The sequence below is a fragment of the Amphiprion ocellaris genome, chromosome 18, assembly GCF_022539595.1.
Source record: "Amphiprion ocellaris isolate individual 3 ecotype Okinawa chromosome 18, ASM2253959v1, whole genome shotgun sequence".
Classification (NCBI taxonomy): domain Eukaryota; kingdom Metazoa; phylum Chordata; class Actinopteri; family Pomacentridae; genus Amphiprion; species Amphiprion ocellaris.
The window spans coordinates 29,241,014-29,267,424 of NC_072783.1; the positions used below are offsets into that span (position 1 = coordinate 29,241,014).

A 26,411-nucleotide genomic window follows, 5' to 3' on the forward strand; every position below is an offset into this window, starting at 1 on the left:
GTTAAGAAGGAATTAGGTCGACAGCTGCTGTTTAGCTGCTTACCTTGCCCTCGCTCTCTCCCTTCCTCATATACTCACACTCATGTTCTTCACACACCCTCATTGTCATTCTCCTTTTGGCTTCACTCCTGCATCCTCTCACTCTAAACTTTTTCTTGACTCACATTGTCGTACGTGTCCCACCTGGGATGTCACTTTTTGTTTAGTGCTATCTCCTTTTTTCCCCCACTGAAGATGAGAACCGTGCTCTGGCCGTTTGTCAACACCGGACAGACACTCGGACATGCAAGCAAAATCAACTTAAATGAAATATTTCACGAGACAAAACCATGAGCCTAAAGAGAAGAGAAGAGATGAGAAGCATGATGGATAGAGATGGTTTTTGGTTCTGTTCCAGGAGGCTCAGTAGTATCCCTGTGGCTGATGGATGAGCTGTCATTGTTGAGCTCTTCCACATACACCTGAGATGAATGGACAAACAGCAGTGGCCCTTTTGTTATCTATCCATCTTCCTCTGTTTAGATACGTTCTGCTGTCCACACTTGTCTCGCACACCCACCCACACAGGGGGCTCATCACATATGAGTTTTTCAAGGCTTACCGATATCATAGGCCAAGTCTCCAGTTGACGATATTTGTTGCGTCCCAAGATTTTTGGGCAAAACAAAACCCTCCAAAGAGTTGTGAAGTGGCAGTCGGATAGCAAAGGAAACTGCATTCTAACGAGCAATATCTGCTAAAAATAAAAAGCCAATACCGGCTCAGTGCCAAATCAATATGTCAATCTAAATTTTCTGCCCAAACATGCATATTGAATGTAAACTGCTCCAGTCCGTGTTTCCAGCTCCCGCATGTCTTCTCCAATCATGTGTCGGAAAAACTGTTCACTGAGGTCAGGAGTCAGTCCACTTTTTAAATTGGCAAATGCGGCGTATAAATTTTAATTTCTTGCAGTAATCAGTTGAACCAACTGGAATGACCCTGAGCCCGACTGCCAGCAGCTTTCAAGAGATGGTTTCTATTGTCGTGAAGTAGCTGCTAAAATTGGAAAAGGTTTGCTCGACTTGATATTTTGTGTTGTTTCAGTTAGATGGAATTAATCCAGAACTCCTGTGAATCCATCAGGGGGGAGAGAACACGCAAATATATAAGCGCAAACGCCATTAATGATTGGTTAGTCTGTCATGCGGTCAATTTTAGCACACAAAGTAGAGATTTAGTGTTTAAATATAGGTTTGAATGTTTTGCATGTGAGAAAGAAAGCAAATAAAAGCACAGACTTTATTTAGCCCACTGTTTTAAAATTTGCTGATAAAGAACACGATTTGTGCACATTCCTGAGGGAGTTACACAAGAATCCCACAAACTGCCCCTTATGAAGTTTGTTAGGTACACACAGTCCGCATTAGCTCACCTATTTGTGGCACAAACACACTTTGTGATGAAACCACTCTGTGTCCTCTCCAAGGGGAAAGGTTTAAAAAACATTTAATTAGGCTTTTGGCATGGCTTCACTTTTAGCCTGGAGGTGTTGGAGGAGGTTTTACAGACTTCATCCCTATTAGAGCTTCAAAGATTAAACATTCATGAGAGCAATCAGCGGACCCTATGTGTTCTCTCCCGCTGCACAACTTCATCTGTAGTTTACGTGTGGCGTCGTGTTTGTGCAGCTTTATGTCGCACTTAAGCGGCTGTTTTGAGCCTGTCACCTTCGTACGGTGGTGTGACTGTAAATTATTTCCCCGTGTACATTAAGGTTGAGTGTGCACATTTCCCCTTAAATGCGCGTACGTGAATCTCGACAGTCATCCTGGCTGGTGGTGCCCAAAGCCGGCCTGGAGAGGTGTCGTGCCGGGTAGGACGGTGCAGGAAGGCGGAGGAGGTTCGGGGCTGGGTGGGTGGGTATGTGTGGGGGAGAAGGGTGGGATGGTGTTGGGGGGATGGGGTGGAGGGGAGAGGAGGAGGAGGAGGAGGGGGGCAACAGATGGTGCGCCACGCTGCGAGGGACGTCGGCTGCCACGGGTGGGGGTGGGGGGTGGTGGAGTGGGGGCAGATAAATGGGAGTGGGAGGAGGTACTTTTCCCCAAAGTGCCAGCAGGGATGACGAGGAGGGGGACGAGATGTATGTGTGTTTGTGCCTGCATCTCCGTGAAGGGAAGAGGCCAACATTCAGACTTAAGCCTTCCTCATCGAGCGAGGTCAGAAGCCCTCCTTGCCCCGGTGCTCCATGTGCCCACTCTGGTGTCTGTCTGTGGGCTCCCAGCATCGGTAGAAGAGAGAGTGATGACTCCCCACACGCCAGTACGCAGCTAGTTTGCTGGCATCAAGACTGCATGAAGATGATGCTGAAATTACTCGTAACCCAGTTGTTGTGATGAACTACAAATTGTGATCCTCACGTCAGACACCATAAATCAGCCTCGAGCAAAATGGCCATATGTGAGGGGAATTTAATAGCTCTCATTTGATTTTTTTTTTTTGTACCTTTTTGACCAAGGCTGCAAAAGCTGCTGAGCCAAGAGCAGCAAAAAATTTAAACTTACCCTCCATATCCTGATTCCCTACCCCATGGCCGCTCCCTCCTATCCTCGCATCCCCTCGCCCGCAAACACCTATGCATGCACAGACGGCACACATGCTCGCACACATGCACAATAAACGCACACACCAACCCCCCAATTACAATGGCTGCCTGTAAACACAACCAGCTTCGGTGGTATATATGGTGCTGCCTATTGAACAGATGTTGTGGAATTTAAGATTCAGAACCACCCCTCCACCACCCCCCACCCAGTCCAACACACACATACATGTATGTATGCGCACACACACACACACACACACACACACACACACACCATCTTCACTGTCTCCCTCCCCCCCAGCTGGCCCTGCCATGAACATGCCATGTGGCGCTCCATTCCCCCTGGCACTCTGACTCTGGCTGTGCCAACTCTGCCGCGTCTGGCCGCCGCCAACTGGAAAGACCAAGAAAACAGCAGACTCAAAGTGCAGCGTTTCTTTGTGTCTGCAAGTGTGTGTGTGTGTGTGTACCTGCAGAAAGACTAGACGGTGCAAAACTTGAGCTGTCAGCTATTGTACCAGTTATTTATGTAGAACTGAAGAATCTGACATTTTTTTTCCAGCGTGAACAATGACTCACACGTCCTGTACGGTTAGGTGGAAGATGGCAGTGCGTGCATGTGTGCCTGATTTTGTGAGTTTGTGTGCCTTTTGCCTCCTTTTCTCTGTGCGCAGGTGTACACTGTATGCAGTGCGCACAGCATGTCACGCTGTCAGTCCGTACATGCTGGTTGCGAATCCACTTGGGAATGGCGGTGGAATTCCTGTTACCATGGAGATGTCCAAGCTCGTCTGTAATAAAATTTCAACTTGAGAGAGATTAATTTAGGGGAAAGTGTTGATTTATTCATCCTGGTGGATACTGATGCACTTCCTCATTCGCTCTGATGTTTAACCGTGATGGATGCCCATTTTTTTCTGACTGGTTTTGGTTTTTCAGCCACATCACTGTTGAAATGTGGCTGCCGATGTGCTTCTCTGGCTTCATCATTTCAGATTTTTTTTTGTAGTTAACAAACCCTATAAAAAGACCAAACCTAACAATGAGCTGATCCAACGGACTAGTATTGTCTGATAATAGCTTACTCCTCCGTGCTCAGTGGCTTCATTGTTGTCTAGAAACTACTAAAACACATCCGTATGCCAAACCATTGCACCGGCTGACATCTTCCTTCATTACAAAGAACATGAGCACTGTAGTTTATTTTGAGTCAATCCCACATAGGCCACCCAGCTGCCACAACAACAAGTCTTCCAAATACAACAAAGAAATAGCCCATTCCCTGCGAGTACAACACATAGAGGAGTTCTGCAATCTGGATCTGAAATCCCTGTCGCATCTTCTGTCATATCACTGAGGACAAATAAACTGTTAAAATTTGATTAGTTTTAGTCACAAAAATGACTTGTTTAGGTTTAAGGAAACACTGTAAGTCGGTTTGAATTGACTTCTGTGGTAAATTATTTGAGCCAAAACGTCAAACCCTTTAAAAAAAAAACCTTTTTGTTGGTAGTTGTATAACAAAAGTTAAATTGTATTTGGACAACTGCTTTCAGCTAATAATTTATTAAGACATTTTTTTAACTCTCAAATATCCATATCTGCATCCAACTCAACAATCTTTGAGGTCGAGCTATAGGTAAGGTATCTTTGTTACCATATTTACAATAATCAGTACAAGTTAAGGAAATATTACAGTAAAGCTGAAAATAGAAAATACAAACCACTGATAAAGGGAAATGGAAAACATACAAAAGTCCCCTGTGCTAAAGTCAGATGTTTTGTTGACCCAATCTTCCACCCCAAGCTCCTCTCTACTGGAACTTTGTCCTCACCTGCCTTCCACTTTTGCTCCTGTCAAACTAACAACAGTCGGTAAAGGGCTTTGTCACTTGAACTTGAACAGATGTCCTTTCGAGCACTTGCTGAATCTTGGAGCACTTGTTCTTCTGCTGCCATAAATCTGTCATAAATATTCACTAGAGCGCTGAGCGTGAGTTAATTTGCAACTGAAAGTAAGTCACAAATACACAATTTACATAACATTTATGTAGGTTTTCTTATAAAACTGTAGTGCCTTGCTGTTTTAAGCGATTGCTGTGATTGTTTTTAATAAAGAGAAGAATATATTTGTGGCCTTTCTTAAAAAATGCATGTAATTTGTGGGAATGAATGAGCTTAATGGAGAAAAGTCAAAGTATTGAGTGACAGACATGCTTTTGGTTTTGGTATTTGTGTAGAAATTAGTGACAGTAGGAAAATATGGAGGCACTGTCCTTTAAAGGCATCAATATTCATAATTTCCTGGAAAGCTGTGGCACAATGAAAGTCATTCTTTTTGTGTGTATTTGTTCAAGGGCAGCATTTGAAAGTAGGCATTAACACCGAAGGACTGTGATGCTCATTCATGTCATAGATAAACATGTATTTTCATTGGATCAAGAGAAATTGATGCATCGCCCACAGCTGAAGTGGGTACTAGGCTTGTGCTAGTGTTTATGTTTGCAAACACGGCGATGCATTCATGTGTGCATATGCATGAACATGTGCTTAATACCAGCATGTCTCTGTGCGACCCTCCAGTCTCCCTTTAATTCGGTGGATGACCTCACGCTGTGATGTGAAGTGAGAGCTCCTCTCTTGATTCCTCTTCTGATAATCTCTTTTTATCAGAGGCAGGAGTGGTCGGCTGTGTCAATGCATCGTCTGAACGCTGCCACCGGGACTCGTACTCCATTTTGTTTACATCCAAAGAGTGGTCGATGGAGATGGATCGGCAGACAGAAAGATTAAGAAGGAGAGAAAGACTAGTGCACGAATCTGTTTTTACTTAATCCAGTAAGTTAGGTGGTTAAAAAATGCAGGGAATTTGCTTTAAATTACAATTTTATTCTGGAGGAGGACATCTAGACCTTTTTGCCAGTTAGGTATTTAAAAAAAAATAAAAAATTGCTCCCCTATTTGACAATATAACCAGCTGCACATGAGAGCAGATATCATAGTCTCACAAAAATCTTCAATTTATCAACATATAGCAGCATCTTATAAGGTTCCTGCTTGTGTGACTGCAACTATAAACAGTAAAATTACAATCATTGTTCATTAAGAAGCTCTACAACTTCACTCTGGTAGAGCAGACATCAAAGATTTCCTTAAGCCTTCAGATCCTGACAGCAGTAGGTTACAAATTACCCACCAGGGCACTTGTCTGGGCCCCTGGACTTAGCGACTGGGGCCACAACGACTCACTGAAAAAATAACTCCCTATTTCTAGAGCCACTTGGAGTGAAGGATTTTTTGGAGCCAGTGTCCAGCGGCTGATGGTGGCACTGCACTTTAAAGTCCTTCCACACTAGTTTCAGCCTCAAGCTGTTGTATTTGCTCAGTGGTTCTGATAAAGAGCAGAAAGAAGTTGAGATTATTTTAATAAAGATCTATAAAAGTCAAAACTATACCAATAAATAATTATCAGGAAGTGGTTGGCAGTTGTAATACAGTATAGTTAAATTATTAAGCTCTGGAGAACTCATTATAATCAGCATGAAAACTGCAGTTCTCTCAGAGTACTATACTGTACTGTATATATATACACACACAACACACACGCTATGTTCTATAATTAAAAACATAGTGGGGAATAATGTATCAGTTTTACGCAAAGCCAAAATATTTATCAGTTGACTTACTCGTTTTAAATATTGTAATAAGATGATGTAAGCTAATGGGTTATTAATTCCACTGTAGGGGAGTTTACTATGTTAAAGCAGCAAAGGACATAGCATTATAGTAAGTAAGTAAATACATAATGAATAAGAAAGAATAAAAAGCCTTGTACATATAGGAATCACATTAAATAGTATAGACATTAACTCTGGATGTAAAGAGCTATTGTGACTCATCAAAATATTGCCTTAAAATGCTAAATACTTAGTTTGTTCTACCATCTCAACAAGTGTCTCCAACCACATACTAAGAAATTTGTATGATAGTTCGTAGAATAAATCTGTTTTCTGAGAACAGGCAGAACATTATATATACACGTGGTGAGATTGTTACAGTTAACACACAGAATGCAGTATAACCCTGTTTAAGTGAATCTGAGTAACAATCTCTCCTTATTAATGTAAAATAATTTTGTCTGTACACCATTAGGCTATAATACGTATCATAAGATGTTAGTTTAGAGCAGATCTACTGAGGAACACAGAGTTGTAGCGAATTATTTCACGTTCAAATTACAAAATGCGTTTAACTGTTTCCAGTGTGCAATTTTCCAGTTTAGATACAAGAACACAATTGTTTCATATTACACATTACTGCAAATGAGTGTATAAACCTCCTCCTGTTAACTGAAATGTGGACAACCAAAATCTATTGCTTTCTCTGATGATGGTGATAGAAAAAACTGTCTTGGCTGTGAATAATTCAGTAATGAGTTATTATCTCATGATGTGACTCTATTATGTCTTTTTTGGGGACTACATTTAATATTGAGCTGAATGCACTTTAACTTGTTAATAATCTGAGTAATATTGAGCAATTACAAAAAAAATCTAACCATTAGACCAAGGCTTGCTCCAGCCAAATTTAGAAATCTCCAAAATAATTTGTGAACTTCTTTGAAAAGCTGACAGTCAGTAAACATTGCTGGGGCACATATTATCGTAAACGTGCTTTAGAAACATATGAATATGTAACAACAATGTTCATCAGATTGTGCCACTGAATTCATTCCCTCCGAATATGAGGCTCATATGTTAAAGACAGGAGCAGGTCTAAGACGAGATAAAGAGCATGTAGCGTCATTTTCTGGGCTGCTTTCATCAAAAACTATATTAACTGTGCAAACAAGGTTTTTATATGCACATCAAGCACAGCACACACACACACACACACACACACACACACACACACACACACACACACACACACACACACACACACACACGGCCAAATGCACACTTAGAGGTCAGAACCGCACAAAGTCGAAACCTGTAGGTGGCTGCTAAGTCAAGGCCAGCGACTAAACAGAAAGAGAGAGAGCATATGTGTGCGTGTGTGTATGTGTGTGTGTTGTGTGTGTGTGTGTTGCGAGCATCTGCATGCATGAGGGACACTGTGGTCGTCCCTGTGTGTGTGTGTGAGAGTGTTTAAATTCAGTGACAGCTGTTCATTAGTCCATTACAACCCCACACTGCTGATTCCTCAAAGCAGCACACACCAGCAGAAAGACACTCTGCAGGAAGGACAAGACACATTTGACAGTTGTTATATATTTATTTCTTTGCATTCTGTTTATCTTTATTTAGGTTTTCAATTATATACTAGCTTATTTATTTGAAAAAAAGACAAATTTTATTGCTCTCATGCTTTGGAGTAAAAGCACAATCTAAGATCTGGTGGTTGATAATGTTGTATCCTTGATTTCTTTTCAGTCTCCTTTTATTCGGTCTGCATCTGTTAGATTTTTATTATGAGGGATAATTCATGATAAAAAATGCACTGCATATCTTCCGATATCCCTTTTATTTCTCTGTAGCCTTAATTTGCAGATATAAATAACCCATTTTCATTCAGTTACTTTACATTTAGCTGCTTTTGTTGCTTCATTTAAAGTAATATGCATCATCTGTAATGCATCGATGTTTTTCTAAAATTGTCTTTTGTTTTCATTTTTGCAGATGCAGCCTTATACACTGAACTTCATCCTGGCCTCATCAGTGAAAATCTGAGCTTCTCCTCTCAGTGACATGTGAGTAGTTTCTCTGCTGTTAAAGTGTATTTGCTGTGTTGTTCTGTGTGTACATCTGGGTGCTGTCTAATGTGTGAGTGGGACAATATGGAAACATATGGGCAGTGGCCAGCACAGGTCTATTTCACTGAACTTTAAATGAAATCTGCACACCTGGCAGATACTTGTCTTACTGTATCTACAGTCAGGCCTTTGTGCAATTACACACACATTTTGATATATTAAATGCTCTATGATAAAAAAAAATATGAAATCAAATTTTGACTTCACTTTCCTGCATCAAATTTTATCCCATATTTTACTAATTTTGTGAAAACATGTACTGTTATAAGACAGATAAGGTGCAGTTAAGCAAACAGAGCAACATTTTTCTTGGCGCTTCATGTGATATAGAAATGAAAGATAACAGGACTCAAAGAGACATCCAAGCATGTTTCCTGTCTTCATTCTTCCTGCTTTACTTCTCAGTCAGATCCCAGCGAGAAATCTGTCATAGATCCAAACAGACGCAACCCATGTGAGCCCCGACTGCAAATCCTTTCACAAACTTTTCTTTTGTGCACTGATTCTTCTGCACATGCCTTGTTGGCACTGATCTTTGAATATTTAACATACCTACCTCAGTATGGGCAGATTGTGACCTTCTGCACTATAAATATTGCACATAGTTTTTTTTAACAGTTATTTTCTGTACAAACTGTTTTGCACTATTCATGTATAGTCATATTATCTATTTGTTATCTCAGTATGTATGAGTAGATGTGACTGATGAGGTGTCTGAATGTTCAGTAGACAGGTTAACCACGGCACCAGGTAGAGACACATAGAAGTAGGAACTTCATTGCGCTCACAACTTTTTATTGCTGCATCTGACAATAAAGCCTTTGAATCGACTTCAAATCTTCAAAGAAGGTGCATCACCCCTTAAACATACAATGAATAGCTGAAGTACGTAGCAATATTACTTACAGATTGCATCAGATAAGATTGACACATGATGTAATACTGCATCAACTGTTTCTTACATCTGCATAAGCGAGCGGTGCAGCCGTTCCTTGCTTGTGTCTGGCTGATGCTGTGTGAATTTTTCATTTGGTTTCCCAATTGAAGCAACTTGAGAGCTTCTGATAACATTTCAACCACAAATGTTGTTTCTACCAAAGCTGTTGCATAAATGTTGCCTATTTTGGACTATTTTGAGAGCACCTGTCAAATATTGGATGGCTTTGTGTCAGTATGGAAGATTGATGTCAAAAAATTGGCTGTTAGTCATGAAAACAGTCGATTCCTGCCTTAAAATGACTTGGCTGTAACTCCACACTGTCGCTTCCTTTAGAGTGTGCAGTCCCCATCTCCATGCACTCCTCCCTACTCACTGCACCTGAAGCACACCAGCTCACCTAAGACTCAAACAGAACTACAAAATGTCAAGTTGTAATATTGGAGTAATCCAGTCAAATGAGTTAGAACCAGAAATCTTATGAAAATGCATAAACTGCAGCTTCAAACTTGACTGAGTATTTTGCACAGTTAGTGACTTCTATCATACACAAAAACACCATATGCACGTGTTAACAAAGTAGAAAAGTAGATTTTTACTGGAGGGGGTTTTGAAGACACTGTTTATCACCAAGTGAGGTAACACAATAGTGATTGAGCATGTGACACCGATGAAATTATCCGAAAGTCCTTGAATTTACAGCATTCCAAAGTGAGCGTCCGTAGCAACATTCCTGCACACAATGATGAGCCATGCAAGGTTATCGATGCACGTTCCATCACTCAGCACATAGAGAGGGAAACAGATTTGCTCTTCAACTCGCCTGCGTATGAAGCTGGGTTTTTTTCCAAGTCTCAGAGGACATTGTTCCCTTTTCGCTTTCATGTGCATGACCTCAAATTGGTGTGGAGGAATGTTCCAGATGCTAAATGGGAAGTGAGGTTCAAAAGCGCACCTGCAGTTACTGCTTATCACCACATATGCCACCAAAGAAAAAGAGATTTTCAAAATTCCCACTTTGACTGTTACCATAAATATCTTTTGTCTAAATCTCTATGCGTGTCATGAATGTAGCGTACAACTGCGTGAACACCAGTACACCAGTGTATGATTGAGATATTTTACTTTTGGTTTTCTCAGTATTTAAGAATAGCATCTTGACCGCTAACGGCAACAGTGAAGTATTTATTGACTCATTTTGTTTTTGAGCGTTACTTTTGTCATTTTCAGCAGAGAAATAATTGTTTAATTATCAATACTAAACATTTTTTTAAAGGATTAAAACAAGTAAATTAATAAAATGTATTAAACCTGTTTAATACATTTGAAGTTTGCATCCAGTGATCATTTTGAAGGTCTCATTTTAAAAAGTGTGGGTGTTGTATATTTAATTAAATTATTGTTTTGGTCCACATTAATTTTAATAAGCTATCCTGCTATTTTTAATTAAATAATTTAACCTCTTGGACATCAGTTTATTATGTGGGAGCAGCAGGAGCAGCAAAGATAAAATGTAGATGTTAGTTAAGTTGGGGCACTTGGATGCTATTTGATGGATTCTGTCCCAGATTCCCTCAGTTGGCGAGAGATTTGACCACATAGTTTCCAGTACTTTCTCTAATTTTAAAGCCATCACCTCTGTAAAACTGAGCTTGACCAGTGTCACGTTTGACATAGTAACCAAACAAATGCAGTATGTTGCACAGGCTTTTATCAGATAAGGTATAATGCCTGCAGCACAGAAACACCCACACCAAGAGGTAGCATCATATTGCTCTCCCACAGTTTGTTCTGTAATGCAAACCTCCTGATGTCCTCTCACTTAAAATCAGTTGCTATTTCATATTAACCCTTCTGAACCTCATAGATAGGCAGCAGGTTATAAAGGCATGTTATATATTTTAAAAATCATTGAAATTTCACCATTTATCAGAGCCAGAAACTGTAGACAGAGAGATTTTCAGTTGGATTTTCAACTTCAACAACCTTGTGGTTCATTCAGGAAAATGAACCACATGTAAGCTCAAAGTTGAGCTTTTTCAATAAATTTCACTTTATTCTACATTTCTCATTTTAAAATTGTTTCAACCGCTTGTGGCAGATTCAGCCTCACCTGTGACCATTAGTGACCTGACAGAACTTCAGATGAACTGCAGGCTGTGTTTACACAGAGCAGAGAGGAGAAAAATAGGGAGACTGAAAGGAAAATAAAGCATACTTGATCAATAAAACAAAAGCAGCATTTCTAAATAACAGTAAACAGAGGAGCAAGTTGTTGGAAGATACATTCAGCATGGTGAAATATCTTACTACAGTTGAGATGCAGAAAAGTGAAAAACACCAAGTTTGTAGAAGTTGTAGAAATGTTAATATTAATAGCATCTGAAGCCCTGATTTTATTTTCCAGCGTTGGTTTCACCTGTAAAGACTTTTACAAAATGTTGATTCCAGTTTTGTTAATTTTTTTTTTCAGCAAATTCAGCTATTGTTTATTTATTAGAACTTATTTAAAATAACTGTTTCTTGCTGCACAGAAGACTTTTTTTTAACTTCCATAGAGGTGCAGGAATTTATATTGTAGTAAAAAATTAGCCCACAGTGAATAAAAAATCACCCAGAAACTGTTTGGAGTTCAAGGGGTTAAATGCTGAAATTGAATCATCTTCAAAGCAACGTAGCTGTCTGGCTGTTTCTTCTTTCCAACCTCTATCTTAACCTGCATCAGTGATCTGGCAAAATGTCTCTGCTACAGCATGAGGGAAAAAAAGAAGAAAGCGTTTCTTGGACTGACTTGCATCTTGGTTAATGGCCAGTCAGAACTTCAGACGAGACACACAGAAAGAGACACAACTGCAGAGGTGGGAACTACTGATGAGAAAAAAAAAGAAGAAGCATGGGTTGTGTGCATGTGTGAGAGAGTTTGTGTGTGTATTTGTCATGTTGTGGGGACATACAGTAAATCTCTACACATTGTTAGGGAAGTACAGTTGGGGTTTGGGTACATCTCCAGGAAATGAAGGCAGTCGCAATGTCCTCTGAAGAGATGCAAACACGACTCGGCGTATGTGTGTGTTTGTGCATGTGGGTGACCAGTGATGGAGGAGCTATGCAAGGGTGTGATGTACTTTAAGATACTGAACGTGTTAGATAGAAGTGACCATGTGCCATTAGTGAGAAAAACTGCCGAGAAGAAAGTAAAGAGAAGAGAAAGGTGAGGAAAAAAGTGATATGCTGGGAGGGGAAAAGTGCTGTGTGGAAAGAAGAAGAAGAAGAAAAACAAGACAGAAATAAGTGATGAGTGTGTTAAAGAAAAGAGGAACTGTGAGGGAGAGTTAGTGCAAGTTTTGTGTGTGGGATGAAGCAGAGATGGGTAAGAGGAGAACAAAAAGAAGTGAACATGCCAGAGAAGGAGAGGGGAAAGAGAGGAGAAAGGAGCAGAGGAGCGAGGGCAATGAGCTGGATTGAATACCATCTGACAGGTCCAGCTGGGAGTTTGCCCACCCTGCAGCACCGCAAAACCCCTCAATATGGAGGCCAATTACTGCTGCCCGTGTGACCGTGGCATGGCAGCATCAGAGACGCAACCCTCCTCCTCGCCTCTCCTTTCCCTTTTCCTCTGCCCCCCTTCCCCTCCTCATTTCCTCACACTCACCCCCCCAAAAAATAAATAAAAAACACTCCCACCATCTGTGCAGAGTGACAACAACCTCTATACTCTACCATGCACAACACAGCCTGCACACACACACACACACACACACTTAGGGCAAACACACACATCAAACATGACAAATCCTCACTTTTTTGGGCTCTGTGTGCTTTTATACTTGACAGCAAGTCTGCGAGTGGTTTGGTTTCGCTGTGTTTCAGTGTGTGTGGGTCTTTTTTTTTTTTTTGACCACAAAACCACAGTGTGGTCTGATACTTTCACACTTTTCTGCATGTTTTTTTTCCTCCATCTCCCCCTTGTAACACACAAAGACAGTTAGTTGTGGAGCAGGGGATGGGCATTCAGTGGTGTACACAATCACACATGCCTACATGTGCACACGCCACTATTGTTCCACAGATGCAGTGGAATTTCACCCTATGCCAGCTTCAGCTCTTTTTCTTTTTTTTCTCACAGAGCTGGGCGTGGCGCTCAGGCTGGCAAAGAAGGAGGGTGGCGAGGGTTGGGAGGGTGGAGGGTGGGCGAGTGTGATGCAGTGTGGCGCCCGATGCCCACTGCAGTGGAGGTGACACCCAAATTTAGCTCTACCTGCAGCCAGACAAAATCATCTAAGTGGGGTCTTTTGTTGCTGTGCCTTCAACTGGTGGGGAGAAAGTGACAAATAAAACATGTTGCACATACATCATAGAGGCATGCACACACACACACACACACACACACACACACACACACACACACACACACACACACACACACACACACACACACACACACACACACACACACATTGGCCCTCCAATGAGGGATCTTGGCCTTTGTCTTTTATCTTTTTATAGCAATATAAATAGATATTTTGAGCCTGCTGTATTTCTGCTTCATGTCCCCTATTCAAAAAAAGCCCTCTATGTCATGATTATAACCCTGATTAGTCCCATGAAATATTTTTTCTCTCTTCCTCAGATTAATCCCAGAATAATTAATCCCATAAATGTTTACCTAATCTGATAAATGGGAGTGAAACTGTCCAGATGGAGATTTATGTACAGTAGGAGGCCTGCATGGGCCCTGCTTTGTGTTGGTGTGTTTGTGCGGAGATTCTTGGGCATCAGATGATCATTTCTAGAGGGGCTAAATTGAGCTCTGGCCCCGGATTATTTAATTACAGTAATTGCATGGTATTTTATAAGCACTCATTTGAACAATTACGCCTGAACTGGATCCCAACTAATTGATTTTATGCACTTCAGTTATGTCATTTAAGCCCATTTGTCATAGATATTTAGAACATGCACGATGGTATCAGAGCACTTGGAAGGTGACATTCAGATCTGGTTTATTAAGCTCTGGGAAATCTGAAAAATGCAGCATCATAAGGATTTAATCAGGTGGTTAAATTAGCCCGCAGCGCATACAGGTACTCTTCAAAGGTCAGTAAGGTTTATTTTTTCCAGTGCGTCTAATAGTAATTAGAATTACAGTAGTGATTTTGTTGAAAAAATCCAATTTTAGATGTTGGATAAAACTGACTTTTCTAAATGCCGCTGCACCCACAGGTGCGTTTAGAGGCTTCAAAGTCGCTCCCGGTTTAAAAGTGAGCTGCAGGAGCTGCTGACAGGATTTTCAAAGACCCCACTTTAACCCTGTCCGATGTCCGATTAGTTCCATGTCTCTCTGCAAAAAAAAGGAAGTGCATGACCGGAGGGAAAAAAGAGGGTCTCTTTTGCGCGTACAGGGGCCCCGCGCGTGTGTGTGGACACTCAGCCTCCTTTAACGGCGGAGAATAATGAACAGATGCTGAGTGAATTAGGAAAGAAATACTGGGTCCCTCCCACAAGGGCCACTTTGGCAGGGGCCGCCTGGCTGCCACGTGGCGCAGCTGGCACCGGGGTTGGTGATGGTGGGCTTCTACTAGTCTCTGGCTTTACTGGTGCTCAGACATTTAGCGACTTGGCACCGAACACCGCCATCAAATCCTCTGCCAGCCGCCACCCCTCCTCAATAAATAAAAATAAAAAAAATCCACAAGCTGACAGAGAGGTTAGAGCAGAAAATAAAACCAGAAAGTTGCCCGCTGAGGCCTGCCCTTCACCTGAGACATAAAGTGGACAAATTGTGACAGGGGGAACATCACAGGGAGACTATTGTCAGAAGGGTTTTGTTAGAGGATGATATGATGACCTAATTCTAGCTCATAGAATATATAAAAAATAGACGTATAAATGGATACGTGCGCTTTTACGCATTCAGCCACTTATAGGCTACAAGTGTCCAAAGCGCAGGAGTTTTTCGTTTGTTTAATCAAAAAGTAGGCAGTCGATTGAAAATCTAATTTTCCAACTGAGAAAAATATACTCATCTCAGAGAATAACCGTTTAACTCATGACCATTTTTAAGACTTTTATTTTACCAAGCCAAAGTGTGTGTAGTGTTTGCATCGTACAGACCTTTGGGTGGTTCAGATTATTAAAATAATTAACATCCAATAGGCTATAAAAATTTTATAAATCCAACGTTACGCTCTTTTTGCATCATTTACATTAAAGATTCATATACAATGAATGTTGTTTTTAAATCTTGTTTACAGGTGTGTAAATGCGTAAAGAAAAAGAAGTCATGGGAAATTCACCTCCAAAAAATACCTTTAATATGATGCCAATGTCCAATTTAATGAAATTCAGGAATTAGGGGCACGTATAAATATATTAATGCTATAAACTTATAAGACTGCACTGACAAGCAAATCTGTATTTTGTGGGGTTTTTGCCCTTAATGATCCACATAATTGCGGCCTTTCTAAACTGTTTCCAAAATTCTTTATTTACTGGTCTATTTATCTCTTATTGATAGTCACAGTTTGGACTGGAGAAGTGTGTGTGTGTGTGTGTGTGTGTGTGTGTGTGTCCGTGTCTCTCTCGGTGTGTGCATTCTGCCATCACTGAGCTGCTTCATTTCCAAACCAACGGGCCACTGATTCACCTGATTTTTGCACCTGCACATCTCTTTCATTCATTTAGTGAGTCACGCTGACCTTTCAGAATAAAATAAAATCTAATTAAAATCAGAACAAATATTCTGAAAGTAATACATTTTATTTTTTGCAGTCTCGTGTAGAATTAGCTGACGTCTCTCTGCCATGTTTTTGTTTTTATTTTTTGTTGTTGTCTGGGTCAGTGTTGGATGGGACCGTCTCCTCCCCGCGGTGCCCGGTCCTGATTTCCCCTGGATGTCCGCAGCAACATATGGGACCCAGGGCAGCGCTCCAAACACGGTGGCTGCTCCCACTATTGATATGACAAAATCACCAATGATCTGATCTGTCCCACATAACCTCGGTTTGTTAAATATTCAGTCTAATTGTGAGAATAGTTCTAAATACTATCAACATCCCTCCTTTGAAGTTTTTGCTTCATGTTGTGCCAAATGAGCAGATCGAGCAAAAAAATAATAATAATCGTTTTGGTTCTATTTCTAAGCTGTTGACTATGTTGTGGTCAGTGCTGATCGTCGGTTATTATTTTGGAAATATGTCAGTGTCATGATTTGTTCGTGAAATAATTGTATTATTCGAGCAACTGCACGAAAATACTCACCTGAGAGTCAAACCGTGGTGGAGTCACAGGGCCCAGATCACCTGCACTGCGAAACCAGCATCTCATGTTGTTCTGTCTCCTAGAATTTTGGCTGTGTGTGTTTATGTGTGTGTGTGTGTGTGTGTGTGTGTGTGTGTGTGTGTGTGTGTGTGTGTGTGTGTGTGTGTGTGTGTGTGTGTGTGTGTGTGTGTGTGTGTGTGTGTGTGTGTGTGTGTGTGTGTGTGTGTGTGTGTGTGTGTTAGGCCTGATCCACTGCCTGGTGCTGTTTAATATGCTGGATCTGAAGCCATAGAGATAAACAGGTTGTGTACAGAACGAAAAAGGTGGAAATCCAAGAGTTTAAGCATCTATTTTTTTATATTTAGGTGATTTTGATTGTTTTTTTGTTGTTTGGTTTGATTCTCGTTTGAAATTATTTTCTGAAGCATAGCATGTTGTTTTTGTCTTGCATCCGACAACAACAGCTTAAATAATTCTCTGTTTTTAAATAAATAAAGCATCCACAATAATGTAAGGCAGTTTGCCCACCAACAGGTCTGGGATTTTCAACCTATGTGCAAATGCATGTCTATTTACCCCCATATTTTCTTGTTGCTCCACAGATTTTTCCCAATCAGATTGTGAAATAATATTTGCATCAGCCCTAATTCCACAATTTCCCTAATTTACACCCTCTCTATGCTTTTTGCACTTTGCAGAATAAAATCCAAATGAATGGTGAGTCTATTCAGGGCCACTTTATAATTTAAAGCTGCCCTAGTGTCCAAACTAGAGAATTAGATTAAACCAAAAATTTAAATTCCGGCCAAATTGTTTCTTCAGGGGGATTTACCATTTTACTGTGCACACTGTTAGTTCAGTCAGTTTCTTTCACATGTTTGCTTTGTGGGTCTTGACTGTCTAATAATCTTTTAATTATTTATGTGCAGGCATATTGTCAAATTTAATCTCAGTTAGAATTGGTTGTTAATCTAATTAGCCTTTAGTTCTCAACATTCCAAATTATTTTGGGCGCCAGTGTTGAATATGGCCTGTTCTTCAGATAATTTAAATGACACAAGTCATCCAAAATCATGCCTAAAATCAGATTAAAATCTAAATAGAAAACAGTGAGCCTTCTGTAATCTGTTGCAAACCAAGCTTCTACATTCTTACTTTATATGAAGGAAAAATACAGATTTTTAAAAATATTTTAGATCAAATTAAAATACATTTACCCCTAAATAATAGTCTGCACATTCTTGAGAGTAAGTACAGGACATAGCCCTTAATTAAAGCTGATAAAAAATTAAATCAACATATGTTTTGTCATGCCTGTTAAATCTACTACCCATATATGTATATATACTTTAAAATTCGTTGAAAGAAAATCACTGACTAAAGAAGATGGAAAGATGATTTTTATCCAGACAAGGTTTTTATTTGTAAACCTTTCTCAAGTTTCGATTTTATGCCACGAAAGCAACCGTCACTGAGTGAATGTTCAAATGAAGATTTGTTCGATCATTTCAGACAATTATAAAACACTTTTTTATTTCTGTTGTTTGTGTCATAACATGTTTCTCGTTGGCCTATACATTGTTTATGTCAATTGCACTCATTCTGCATACAGGATAATACTGGACACACTTTGATCGGATGTACAACAGTATAGGGGTGACATCAGTAGAATACAGAAGTTAATCAGAAGACTCTCTCTGCCACTTCCATCTCTTTTCCCTCCAGGAGCTCGTCTTGTTTCCCAAACTTTATTAGAGGATTGTCATTATAGTCAGTAAGCCTGATTGGTCCACTGGATGGGCTCAGTTGTGGAAAAAAGCATTGAGATCCTCATATGGCGGCGCCCTGTCGTGGTGCAAGTGCACGTCGTGGAAAGGTGGAATGTTTTCAGAGTGCGCACCACCGCTGCGCGCTCCCGAGGGCCCAAAAGATAGGCTGTGGCTGGGTCGAGACGTGGTCAGTCCGGAGTAATGCATAGAGTAATGATAGTTCCTGTCTGTCTCCGAGGACTCCTGCTGCCTCCCGGACAGGCCGCCGTTCAGGCAGACGGGCGGGCTGTGCTGGCCTTCGTAGTCCGGGCTGCTGTAGTCGGGAGACGTGCCGCCCGGAGGGTACACGGCCTCGTACCCGGAGCCGTAGGAGTGGCTCCGCAGGTTGAGCCCACCGGCTCCGGGCTGGTAGTGCGGACTGGAGAGGCGGGAGCAGCGGTAGGGGTAGGGATGCACCGAGAAAGGAGAGTTCGGCATGTGGAAGCGGGCTCCGTCTGGGCACTGTTCAGTCAGGAAGTTCCTGGTGTTGAGCTGCAGGCAGCCTGCCACCAGGTTGGTGGTGGGCTGGGACAGGCCTTTACACAACATCTGCACGTAGGTCACCACATCTGGACGCTTTCCGTTGCGTAAAATCTCCCCAAGGGCCAATATATAATTCTTAGCCAGCCTCAGAGTCTCTATCTTGGAGAGTTTCTGGGTTTTGGAGTAGCACGGCACCACTTTGCGCAGGTTGTCCAGCGCGGAATTCAAATCGTGCATGCGCGTGCGTTCCCGCGCGTTCGCTTTGAGCCGACGCACCTTGGAGCGCTCCACGCGAGCGGCGGTCATCTTCCGTTTCTTTGGGCCGCGCTTCTTGGGCTTGTCTCCGCTGTTCTCATCCCCGCACTCCTCTTCCTCGGCCTCGTCGTCGTCCTCGTCGTCTCCGGCCATCTCGGACTCCGCCCGGCTGCTGCCTTCCAGCGGCTCGTCCAGCTCGTCCTCGCCGAGGTGACAGGGCTCGTGCTCGTTCTCCTTGTCCTTGCACTCCTCGTTCTCATTGTCCTCCACCCAGTCAGCCGCGAGCCTCTGGACGTCCGGCAGCACCTCGCTGAACAGACGGCTCAACATTGTGGCAACCTGCAAGACACACAGACAACATTTGAGCCGGACTGTGGCGCGCAGTGCTGCTGTTTTACGCACAGTGAGATCACACAGGGCTGCAGGTGTGTGTCCCTCACCTGAAGGAAAATAGGCTGCAGATAATATTTCCTAATCGTTTCATACACAATAGAAACGGCTTGTGCTGTTTTTCAGGGACTTCACAATCAAAGACCAGAGCTGCTGCTGCTTTTTTTTTTTTTTTTTTTGTTACACTGAATGTCATCAGATCACCAAGTGTCCCAGCTGTTCCATTCTCTTTCGCCAAAGATGTTCGGGACCACCTTTTACTCAGGGATGGTCTCTCAACAGTCCAAAAAGCAGATATCACATCAAGACTGATTAAATTGTGATTATGTGAAGAAAAATAAAATCCACTATTTTCATATTTAGCCTGATATTATACCAGTTAATTAATATGCGATTAAACTCTGGTTAAAGATGGGGCCTTGGAGTGCACACATCTAAACAATTTATGATTTAGATATTTTCCCACTTTTTTATGTATCTGATAGTATTATTTGTTAGAAAGATTCCCTATGGAGTGTGTATTGCTTTTCATTAAAATGAGATACGATTAGATTATTTTAATGTCATAAAGCAACAGTGTGGGCAGCTCTTCGGCCTCCACATGTGCCTCGGTCTGTCCCCTCCAGCAGCCCGGCGCAGGCACAGGAGCTGCCCGGCTTCAGCTCATCCCCCCTGGGACGCATTATGGGTGTGGGTCCCTCCTCTGTCCAAACCTGGATGAATTCCAGCACAATCAGGCCGCACAGTGGTCCCCAAAACCGAAATATTTTGGGGCTTAAATTAACATTTTTTTATTGATGATAATAATAAAATCTAAGGTTTTTTTTTTTTTTAAAGATTTATCCAAAAAAGCCAAAAAGAAGAGGATTTCTAATATTTAAAATGCATATATTCAGTTTGAATTTCATAAAGTAAAATAATGGAAATTATATTTAAACGTCTCTTTAGGACCTTAAGAGCCACCTGCAGGTTCATTAACCCCATTTTGGACACCTCCAGACCACGCAGGCCACACACCTTCACCCTGACATTTTCCTTTGCTGAACTTTAGTCCATCATTATCAGAGGTAAAATTTCTGATTTTGCTGTTTTAAAATTTTAATTGCCATATTTCTATTCCCTTATTACCAATGCAGATGTTAGGACAACCAAAGTTCTTTTTTTAAAAAAAGGCCAGGTTTTCATAAAATATGTAAAAATCATAATTTGTTTGAAATCTCATCTACTAAAAGTGTCTTTCCATCTAAAATCATGGCATCAAATCGACCAGTAATTTGCGTAAAATGGCCAAATTGTGAATTAAAATGAAATTCGAAGCTTTATCATCCCCAAATCTTCACTGATTTTTCCTCCAGGATTCTGCTCAGCTGTTCATGTGGAGTCCAAGGACGTATTCTTTTTCTAATCTTGTAAGCACAATGTAATTAATGCCAACCAATACCTTGTCAATTAGCCTGTGTTATCTCTATGGAGAATTCTACCCCCACAGTGCTCTGACGCGCGTCGTGCAGGAACACACACACACACACACACACACACACACAGGAGCGCGCACACACACACTCACATATAAATACATAATAAAACACACTATCCAGGGCTCATTTTCTTAGACAGTAAAATGCAAATTATGAATACAAAGAGTAGCCAATCTCTTAGGAATCTACGTGGATTTAAATGCAATCTATCAAATGAAACACAGAAGAATGAATGTATCCGAAATGATCAGCAATAAAGAGAGACTGGGCGCCTTATCTGATCACATCGCTTGCGAGAAAATAGTCCAGAACAGGTTTAATGCGTAAAATCATCCCCATCTGGCACTGAAACCTTAATTTCCCCCTTTACGGAAGAGGCATCAGCACAAAGACTCAAAAAAAAATTTACAAGTCTGGATGCTTATCTGATGGTCTAACATGGAGTGTAAATGTGTAACCTACCTCCGTGGTGGAGCTCAGTGACGGGGCAAAGCGGGTTTGTTTACACCATCTCTCTCCGGGTGGGCATCACATCCACCACACGCCCTGCACGGATGCTTGTGCAGGCGAGGCGCTGCGTTCTGCTCTCACACCTCTCTCTCCTCTCCTGCCGCCCTGACTCTCTCTCCGTCTCTCGCTGATGCTGCTGCTGATGCTGCTGCTTCTTCTTCTTGCTGCTATCCCCAGCCTAAACGCGTGGAGGGAGCCGTGTGGCACCTCAGAGGCAGGACTGGGTGGGTTACATACCAGCTCTGATGCCAGGCCCATATGGCTGGCACGTCATTGGCAAGAGCCATCACATGAGAGCCGGTGATTGACATGCGGCCGCATTCACAGAGACTGGCTTCCCCTGGGGGGGAGAGAGGGACTCGCCATCTGTCACCGAGCTGTAAGAGAAAATGGAATAAGGAGTGGATGGCACAATGAACGCACTGGATTCAAACTGCTTCTGTTAGCCTCCATCTTTGGGGGGAAAACAGGGTTAATCTCATATAGGAGGTTTAGGAAAACAATCCCCTTACGAGAAATAATTATAGTAAGCCTGTAATAATCTTTTTTTTGAATGATATCATTTAAATATTAGGGCTCAGCAAAACCAGAATTGTGACAGTTTAGGCTTAATGTGGGCTAATGAGTGCATAAAAGCCTGATGATAGAAATAATACACATGAATTATTGCACTCATACATGTAGAAGCAAAACCCTAAATAGGACAAAAATGGACACTATCAATCCCCACGTTTCCAGCAACTTCCACACAGCGTGTCCACACAAAGGCCTGATGAAGAAGGACCCGCCATAAAGATCAGAGTCAGGGTGCAATTGCCTAAACGAGTCAGTTGAACTGAGCTAAGCAGAGCGTCTTGGTTTGGGTTGCCAGGCTTGGCACAGGTGCCAGTGGGCGGACTGGTGCCAAAGGTGGCAGAGGCACAGATTGCAGAGGGGCCAGAAGATGGGGCAAGACAAGAGACAGAGAGGGAAGAATAAGAGTGGAAGCCAGAGGGAGCAGACTTATATCAGCAGCATCATGTGAGCCACAGTTTATTGATCACTGAGCAATTTCTGCATTATTTTATGTGAAACAACCATAACGATCAGAGTATTTCTGACAAAGGCTGTCCTTTCCTGTCCTCTGATGAGCATCACTGTGACACAAGTGTAAAGAATGACAGTGAATTTGACATTTGTTAGTCAATATTTAAGTAAATCATCTTTTTTCAGATTGAATACACATGCAGGTTATTGCTTGATGCTGCACTAATGACATTTACATTTTACAGTAAAATGCAATAAAGACCAAATACCAGCATTTCAATTCTCATTTCATGTAACATCGATTGTCAAACATTCATGTATGCACATTACATTGACATTTGAATAATGAGGAGCTGCCATGCATATCTGTTTACCAATATATCCCTAATAAAGATTACATTATGATGATTTTAGTCCTTTATCTTAAGGGTTTTTTTTGTCACAGTTGTTTATTTTAAAATCTATTATGCACTTCTGAAGCTACCGATACAGTAACCAAACAAATGCCCATCCATGAATGACAAAAAGAGCTTTAATTATTAAAACCTACTCAAGAGGCTGATTTATTGTATTGTTTTAGTCGGATTGGCCTTAAGCGATTTAATTTAAAGAGTGAAATGTAAAGTTTGGGAGGAGATTTGAGGTTAAAGTTAAGTGCAAACTGCCAGGGTTTAGGTTTTAACAGTAACGTTAAATTAATTTGCATGGTTGAGTTCACACAGAACCAGAGATTCTCAGTAAATGTGCATTTTCCAGTTATATGTGGGTGACATCTGCTGGTAATACAAAGCTAGTACATGGTAAGATGGACTCAGGATGATGTCAGTTTAATTTTGCTCAGATTATTACAAAGATGACTTACATTTTCATTTTACTGTGTGTGGTGGATACTGTTTGAGCTAATAATAAATGTTCAGTCTTCCCAGGATATCTAGCACACACAAATCGTGTGTATGTGCACTGAGGCATTTTAAAAATACATTGACACATTCATACTTATTTGAATAGTTATATGATTTTTTTCATTGCAACATTTATTATTGGATTTAAATGCAACATGCTGTTTAAACTGTTTCAAATTAATACAGAAATCAGTGGTAAAGAACTAACGGGTGCAAGCAGATTGGCGCCTCCTTGTGGTGGTTTTAAAAAAATACATCATGCCAGACAGCAATGCTCACATTCAGTACATTGCTATTTGTAGTGATGGATTATACCTCACAGTTATCTTTTGAGGCTATAATGCCATAATCCGATAGGTTATTGCTTTTCTGCTCTGTCAGTTTTAATTCTACATGAGGGATTGATTGCAGCATGAGATATTGTATATTCACATATATGCAAATCTCCTCTCCTCACAAAATATTTGATTAATTTTTAGACATTAGGTGGTGCTAACTCCTCATCACACCTTTTCTGTCAGGTGTGACGCAGCGTTGCAAGCGCTGCGCAAACATATGTTCAGTTTTTCAAGGACAACAGTTGAACTGAAACTGAACTGAGCCACAGATGGGCTGTTTTAAATTTCCAAGGTGGAAGTTTTACCTTTCATCTGAAGACCTTCCCCCAGCAGGCCTGAGTCTGCTGTCAGTAGCAACTCTGCCTGGAGCTGGCAGAGATCCAGAGCCTTTCTCAAGTTCGCTGCAGTACAGGGTGAACCTGTGGGCTTTTGGGAACAGGCATCAAACCTGGGACCCTGTGTTTACAAGCTGCTCTGCTGCCTGTCCAATAACTGCATGAGGGATGAGGTGAGCTGTTAATCAAGCCGTGAATAAAATGAGCACATATTTGTGAATCACTTAGTGAGCACAAAATCTATCCACTCATGAAAACACCTTCACATGCAGACTTTTTTTGCCTGTTTTTCTGTTTCCTTCCCATTCATCACTTCATTCTCGTGCCACTACTGCTGCTTCCTCCTCTCCTTTCTTAGTTCCTCCCTTGAAATGCACCATGTATTTCCATCACTGTAAAGTTATCTGTGTGTGCATATGGTCAGGATGGAGCGTCCATCATACTGCCATGGCATTAACTAAATAACAGATATTATTTAATAGCGGGCCGTTGTTGGCACCACACTGTTAACCTCCTACACATAACCGGCATATTTCTCTTTCTTTTTTTTATTGCACATTTGCAAATGCATTTGTCCTCTCTGACCCCATCTCTCTTTTCCCTTCAAACGTAAGCGCTCACACACACACACCGACACATGCACACATTTACTGCACTGCCAACACTCTGAAGAAGAACTGTTGCCATGGCAATGAATTTCTCAACTGATTACCTCTTATATATTTGCAGTACATATAATATAGTCTAGGTGGGCATTTGAAAGAAGAAGAGGTTCAATTTTGACTCTGCTTTGGGAGCCATTTAAAGCACATAAATAGAGGATTGAGAAGGTATAGAAAATATCGTATGTAGAAGATAATTCATTGATTGAAATGGAAGTGGATTTTCATCTAAATTTAAAATGAAGCAGAAGAATGATAGGTCTTGTTGATTGTGCTCAGTTTTCTCATCCACATCCTTAGGAACCTTACTAGGCTAGTTTAAATCATACTTGTTAAATAGGTTTTAGTTTGTTCATGTCAGAGGTGATTCTTTGATGCACAGGATTCCAATGCTCTTCTCTTTGTACATGGTCCCCTCTACTTTTCATTGTATTGCAGATGGCATTCAGCAGTATTTATCTATGAGGAACAATTAAACAAGACCTGGATAGCTTGATTTTTTTTTCTTCTAAATTCATATGAAACTGAGCTTAATGTATTTGGTCCTAAACACCTCAGAAACACACAGTCTAACCAAACAGTTACTCTGGATGGCATTGCCTTGGCCTCGAGCACTACTCTGAGGACCTTTGGAGTAATGTTTGACCAGGATATGTCTTTTAACTGACAGAAAACAAGTCACTGTGATGGCCTTCTTTCACTTGCGCATCCTGTCCCAGAGTGATGCTGAAAAACTAGTTCATGTATTTATAACTTCCAGGCTGGACTATTGCAACTCATTATCAGGATGTCCCAATAACTCTCCGAAATGCCTCCAAATTTCTGCTGTGGGAGTACTAAAAGGAACCTGCAAGAGAGATCATAATTCTTCCATGCTAGTTTCTCTTTATTGGCTCCCTGTAAATTCCAGAACACAATCCCTGTCCTCCAATACAAAGCTCTTAATGACCAAGCTCCATTATATCTTAAAGACCTCATTGTGTAATATTCGCACTTTGCTCACTCTCAGACTTCAGGTTTACTTGTGGTTCCAGCGTTTCCAGAAGCAGCATTTATCAGGCTCCTCTGTTGTGGAATCAGCTCCCAGTTTGGGTTTGAAATTTAAAGGCACCATCTCTACTTTTAATATTAGGCTTAAAACTTTCCTTTTTGACCAAAGCTCATAGTTAGAGCTGCTCAGATGACCCTGAGCCGTCCCCAGGTAACGTTGCTATAGAGTTAGGCTGCTGGTGAACTTCCCATGATGCTCTCTTCCACTTTCTTCTCCTCTCTCTCCTTATATGCCGCCATTGCATGTCACTAATTTTGTGTCTCCTCTCTATAATTGCTTGTGCTTAGACCTTTCTGCAGGTATCTCTGGGTGACAAGCTCCACTTTTCTGATCTACGGTTACTAGCCTCAAACATCCATCTCAGTGTTTATTGCACTTTTTCAACATTTGTCTTAATTCTCACTTCTGTCTGGCTCTCCTTTCCTCACCCCGACCAGTCGAGGCAGACAACCACCCTCCCTGAGCCTGGTTCTGCTGGAGATTTAGGGAGGTTTACTTCTTTTTTGTTGGATTTCTCTCTTTAATATCATATTGTATCTCCACTTTTCTCTGTGAAGTGGCTTGAGATAACTAAAGT

The 26,411-nt window shown here is 41.3% G+C and overlaps 1 protein-coding gene across 1 annotated transcript; it reads right to left on the bottom strand.

The window, feature by feature from the left end:
- Positions 1-17,991: 17,991 nt before the first annotated feature.
- LOC111566721 (neurogenic differentiation factor 2-like) lies at positions 17,992-21,768 on the bottom strand. Its single transcript, XM_023267469.3, has 2 exons — positions 21,473-21,768; positions 17,992-19,481 (listed from the first exon to the last, which is right to left on the bottom strand). Exon 2 carries the CDS (start codon positions 19,470-19,472, stop codon positions 18,399-18,401), a length of 1,074 nt encoding a protein of 357 aa, XP_023123237.2. The 5' UTR covers positions 19,473-19,481; positions 21,473-21,768; the 3' UTR covers positions 17,992-18,398.
- Positions 21,769-26,411: the final 4,643 nt, after the last annotated feature.

Bases quoted from the DNA above. Each gene is read 5' to 3' on its own strand.
- LOC111566721 (XM_023267469.3), bottom strand. From the start codon at position 19,472: ATGTTGAGCCGTCTGTTCAGCGAGGTGCTGCCGGACGTCCAGAGGCTC.